Below are 6,000 nucleotides of genomic sequence, written 5' to 3' on the forward strand. Positions count from 1 at the left end.
ACCAGCCCACATTGAAGAAATCAGTCTAAGGAATTGTAACAAAGATACACTTATTAAAGTCATATTAGTATTCAGAAGATTTAATGTGTTTCAACCACAGACGCACTTACTTTGTTAATGGAGCTCGAATCTCCCAAGGAATTTGTCTCTACAAGACTAAGAAGGTACAATCGACATCAAGTTTTAAGTTCAGGTATCAGAACAAGGGGTTGGACGGTGTCAAGTTTCTAGAATTTATATAAATAGAAGTACATGATTTCTTTTGTAGTTCTCAGATTCCATAATCTTACCAATAAGGTGTATTGTAACTGCTGTCTCATACGAAAAAAAAAGCAAAAAACATCACTATTCCAGGCAGTTTTAGTTGAAAAGATCAAGAAATAAACCCACGTTCTTCCCATCCAATACAAAAGAAAATGTCATCTGATGTATATTTTGATTTCTGAGATTTGCCTAAAGCTTCTGCTCAGAAGTGTGTCACCCAACTCTTAACTTTGGGAAGCCAGCATATATTCACTTGGATTGTGAACATCCTTCTATTCATCAGCATATAATAGTAAACAACATTCAGAAGTAACCTGTACCTTATTCAATACACATTCATTATTTTCTATGGTATATTGAGAATTTATTAAGATAACCAACCTCTCACTTGTAACAGTCTGAACAAATTTTAAAATAAAAGAGCTTGCCCTTCAGAAGCTTGTAAGACTTTTCATATTGTTCTTCTCCCCTTCCCACAGAAAAACAAACTGGTTAAACATGGAAAATGTTTTATACTCTTAAGATTTTACTTTGGGGAAGCCTGGGTGGCTCAGTCAGTTAAGTGTCTGCCTTCAGCTCTGGTCAGGATCCCAGGGATCTGGAATCAGGTTTCTCTTGGCAGGCTCCCTGCTCAGTGGGGAGCCTGCTACTACCCCTGCTCCCCCCTCTCTCTCTGACAAATAAATAAAAGCTTAAAAAAATAAGAGTTTTATTTTTAAACAATCTCTATACCCAACATGGGGTTCGAACTCACAATCCCAAGATCAAGAGTCACATGCTTCACAGACTGAGCCAGCCAGGTGCCCCAGTGTTTTATACTCATTTAAGTCAATCCAAACTTCCTAACTGCTCTTCATTATTATAATAATTTACTATTTAGGCTGAAGTAAATAATTCTGTCCTTCTAGTTTCCACTTTATACCAATAAAGATTTGAACACTAGTTTCCAACCTGAAGTCCCTTAACTCCTGCAGATGAGAAGGAAATCAAATTTACCACTTATACAGATCCCTAAAAAAAAAACAGAATGGATGTCCTGCAGGTACGTTTAACATTTCAAAAAAGCTGAATACAAATTACACATACATAAGTAAAACTCCACAGGCTATTACTTAATAAATGCAGACTGGTATACAAATCTTTCTAGTCTTTATTTCCCCATAATATTCCTTTACTCGGGTCTGCCTCTGGGGCTTATTCACACACTCAAAAGACACATAATCATAATATGATGGATATGTACTGTAACAGACCATATACAAAATCCTACTGAAATATAGTGAAAGGAGGAATTGGTTCTACATGTAAAAACTTCACAGAGATAACATCTGAGAGGGTTCTGGAAGGATAATTCAGCTCTCTGGGCTATAAATGCCTCACGTCTGTTTCTGACTACAAAAACTCACAGAATTTCACTTTAAGTTAGATAAGTCTTTAAAGATCGTCTAATACGGAGGTTTTTCAACTTTATTCTACAGTCACAGAATCCTGGGGTGGCTCAGTCCATTAAGGGTCCAATTCATGATCTCAATTCAGGTCTTGATCTCACAGTCATGAGTTCAAGCCCTGCATAGGGCTCCATGCTGGGCGTGGAGCCTACTTTAAAAAAAAAAAAAAAAAAAAGGAACAGAACTTTTCCTTTTAAGTCTAATTGAAACTTGTAGTATGTAAGATAGATAAAAATAGACCTGCTTTTTGAGAGGAGAAAGTTGCTGGAAAACCCGTTCTAACCAACTTCGTTCACTTTAAAATAAGAACTGACACTAAGAAGAACAATGATTTGATAAAAGACCACATCAAAATAGAAATGCAACAATATATTCAAAGAATACCCCTGAAGTATTACCTCTTAAGTCTTTCTTAATTTTCCCCCTAAAGGTAGTCTGTAACTCCTTACATTACTCCCCAATATATCTAGCATATACTTCCATTATGGTTTCTATACGTTAGTGTCCTAATTTTACCTTTTTTTTTTTTTTTAAACGTGTGTGCCATTCTTTGAGATTGGAAGCTCCATAAATTTTTGTATGCCCAGCACTGAGAATAAGTTATACTCAGTCAAGTTTTAGAAAAGATTTAAGATTGTGCAACACCTGACACACAGGAGAACTTAAGCATTTGTCAAATAAATTTACCAAAATGAGGTCATTAAATGAAATATCTAAAGCAGTTAGAACAGTATTTGACACATAGTGTATATTCTATAAACATGAGCTGTTATGTACAATTTTATATAGGCAGAAAAAACTGAAGCTGTTACTCAACATTTCATCTGGAAAGCAAGCACCTTTCATCCAGGTTTCAATTTGCTCATTCCCGTATTACTAACGCAACCATCCTCATCTTTGACAAGAAAAAGAAAAAACTTAGCCCACCACAAATATCTCTTGACCCTACAACCCTACAGCCTGCAAAAAATAGTACAAAGAGCTGTATACTGTTAATCTCTAGGCTTGGGCATGAAAAGGAGAAATTAAGCCAGTCTTAATCTTGGGGCTAAATCACTTCTTTCTAGACCTCAGTTTCAGGCATTTTGTCAAGTGGGAGTAACGTGGAGTGGAAAAGATTACCTCCAAGGTTCTTTCCCGCTCTAACACTATAGAGGCTTATAAGAAATTGGGATCTAGAATCCTTCACCTTCCAACCCAATATGAGTAAGAACATTATAAAAATCAGTAAATGGTGCACTGGGTTTGGTGCCAAATCGACAGTGTTTTAGTATCAGTTGCTACTCTGCTGTGTAACTCTAAGAAGCCAACTCTCTATATCTCATTTCTTCAACCTGGTAAAAGAAGCTGTTGGACAATATAATCTCTCTTTACATCACAGTCACAACATTCTATGAAATAATCTACCTCTGAAAGAAATATTCAGGTGGGGAATTGAGCCACCAAAGATGTTCAGAGGATTCCAGCATAAAAGTAGACAATTTCAGGATTAGAAGAAACGTCACAAGTCTTCTATGACTCACCCAACTGAGAGCCAAGTCCTCTCTAACAAGACCTTGGAAGAGATCCCCCATTCTAGTAAATGAAGACCAACCCATGGAAACAAGCCACTTCATTTTGGCCAACTAGGATGCCTAAATTCTTTTACTGAGGCCATACCATCCTCTAGCAACTTCCACCCACTAGTTTTACCCCACTTTCAGCCATGGGCACCTAAAATATTTCTGGATAGTGATAATATGCCTCTTAAATATCCTCTCCAGAATTAAAATTGCCAACTCCTTCAACCTTTCCTCATAACATAATACCAAAACTCCCTCACCATCCAGCTTGCCTTCCTCAGAGAACCATCCATTCTTGCTTTGGTGAATGTCAAAATTACTCGAACAGCCCTTTCCACTCTGACATCCTAATTCCTTGTAGTACCCAAGATTTTGCACTTGCCCAGCTGAAACCACATGGAAGCCCCTAATTGCCCTTGCCACCTCCACCCAAGAAGCACTTGGGATGGGAAGTGTGCCCCTGTTGCTCCTTCGGGAAACAACAAGAAGTGACGGCGTCAGCAACAGAGAGGCCCGCACCCCGGCTCTCCTCCCGGGTCCAAGCCTCCTCCCTCACCGGTATTGCTTGGGGTCGCTGGGAGACTTGACGATCTCAGGGTCTCCGGCATTATTAATAGGCCCCCTCCGTCCCTCCTCCTCAGACTCATCAGCTCCTAGACGGGCAACCCGGCCGCTCTCGCCCAAATCCTGTCCGTTGGGCTGCAGGTCAGGACAGCTGCAGCTAGACTTCGCCTTGTTCCTTCCAGGCATGGTCAGAATAGCAAAGGGTCCGGCAGCAGCCGAGTCTTCACACCGACCCCGCGCTTGGATTCTCCACAGCGCCGCGAGCTCCCGCCCGGCCTCACACCACAACTTCCTCCCGGTGGCACAGACTGCAGCAACCGTGACTCTCCTCAGCATTCACCACCAAGCCGGAGCCATGAGCCTCCCGCTCGCTAGGGACAACCTCCTCCTCCTACTCCTCCAGCCGCTCCTCCTCCTCCGCGTTCCAGAGGCGGCGGCGGCCGGCGCTGGTGCTGCCGCAGCCGCTGGGGAGGACAGGCCTGAACCCCTCCCCCAACCCGGTGTGCCTCACGCCAGCTTCCCTCATACCCCCGCCCTCCCGGCCGCCGATGACGCTGCTGATTCTAGCCAATCAGGAGGCAAGAAGAGAGGTCACGCTCATGCAAACCACCAATGGGAACAGGGAATAAAAGGAACCAAAGCGACCGGGCCGGATTCTCGGAGCACCTGGAAACCTAGGGTGGGCGGGGCGAGGAAGAAGAGGCGGAGACAGTGGCGCGCGGGACGACGGGAAGAAAAGCGCTTGCGCCGCGTTTATGACGTACAAGTGGCGTTGGTGAGAGGCAGCCGCTGAATAATGCTCCTAGGCTCTTAAAAAAAAGTATTCCCCTGATGAGAAAACTGGGAAGTGAGTGGAGAAAATGAATTTCTAAGTACCTCCCCAATTATATATTTTTTGTATTCTGCCTCCACACCTGGGGCGTAGCCTTCAGCCATGACTCAGCACGTAAAAAGCGGAACGCCGGAAGTGTTTTTCGCGGCCGGATGGAAGCTGTGAGGGAATGAAGCTGAGCTGTATGCCCGAGATAGTGGTTGTGGTTCTCCGCCTTATCGCCTGGAAAATGTTGGTGCTGTTCCTGCTCAGAGCCTAAGAAAGTGCTTGAAAGACTAGGGTAGATGTGCTCATTCTTCCATGCGAGAACATTAGCTCCTCCACAGCCTAGAGTTCACAGCGTGTCTGTCTGCTGCCCTTAAGTACCTTTTTCTAAAGTTTTCCCTGCCTCTAATGGTCTTTGGTGGGCCATCATTTACAATGTGACTGAGACAGACATACTTGAAAAATATAAGCAACTGACATGTTAAGAAGATACAATACACTAACACCGTGAAGCAAAAGATCCTCAGACATAGAGGGAAAGAAAATATATAGATGAATGGAGGAAGTCAAGCAGAAAGAGGTATTGACGGCTATTAAAGGTGTTTAAATTTTTCTAGGCTTCCGGAGCTCCAGACACACGGAATGCAATCATGATCAAAAAAAAAAAATCCTTGTCTTTATGGGACTTGGATTTTTTTTTTTCCCCTACCCTCAGTGTGGGGCTCCAACTCAGACTCTGAGATCAAGATGGACATGCACTGCATGCTAAGCAAGCCAGGCACCCCTGGGGCTTGCATTCTAATGAAGATACACAGACAATAAAATCGATACATTAAAAAAAAATAATGCTATGATGACAAATAATTCATAAATAATAAACGAATAAGGAGTTGGGAAGGCTAAGTATTGATTCAGACAGTTGATGAAAATCTGAACTAGGGCAGCGCATGAGATAAGTTAATTGAAAAATATTGTCCAAAGAGCCCAGTTTATTTTCATACATCTTTTCAGGAATTTGTCAGTTTTTAAGGTAAAAACTCGGGAATGCCCTCCTTCAAGGAAATGTTTTTTCTTTGTATATCCAGTTCCTAGCGTAGTTTCCAAGTCAGTACAATGTAAAGCACTCAGTAATGTTAGTTGTTGAATAAATACCTGAAGTGACATCTCTATTTTGAGAGTGTTTTGTTTGTTTTTACTTACCAAAGCAATAATACTGGAAGGAAAGAATCTGTGGGTTCAGCTAGTCATTAGAATTTTATAAGGACAAAGAGAGGCTGCATCTAAAGTGTGACCTGTTAGTTTTTCCTTTTAAGAAGAGGCCTCTGAATCTTACAGTTCACCTGAC

The 6,000-nt window shown here is 41.9% G+C and overlaps 1 protein-coding gene across 3 annotated transcripts in view; it reads right to left on the minus strand.

Annotated features, from left to right (window-relative positions):
* The window catches only part of NRDC (nardilysin convertase), a 106,178-nt gene extending 101,848 nt beyond the window's left edge, over window positions 1-4,330 (minus strand). For 2 of the 3 annotated variants that reach the window (XM_059136133.1, XM_059136134.1), the window contains exon 1: window positions 3,831-4,326. In XM_059136133.1, the coding sequence (XP_058992116.1) occupies window positions 3,831-4,174 (344 nt within the window). In that variant the 5' untranslated portion in view covers window positions 4,175-4,326. Of the gene's footprint in view, window positions 1-3,830 lie in introns of all 3 variants that reach the window. The other variant, XR_009345098.1, reaches the window with a different exon arrangement.
* Window positions 4,331-6,000: the final 1,670 nt, after the last annotated feature.

Source organism: Mustela lutreola, chromosome 10 (assembly GCF_030435805.1).
Source record: "Mustela lutreola isolate mMusLut2 chromosome 10, mMusLut2.pri, whole genome shotgun sequence".
Lineage (NCBI taxonomy): Eukaryota > Metazoa > Chordata > Mammalia > Carnivora > Mustelidae > Mustela > Mustela lutreola.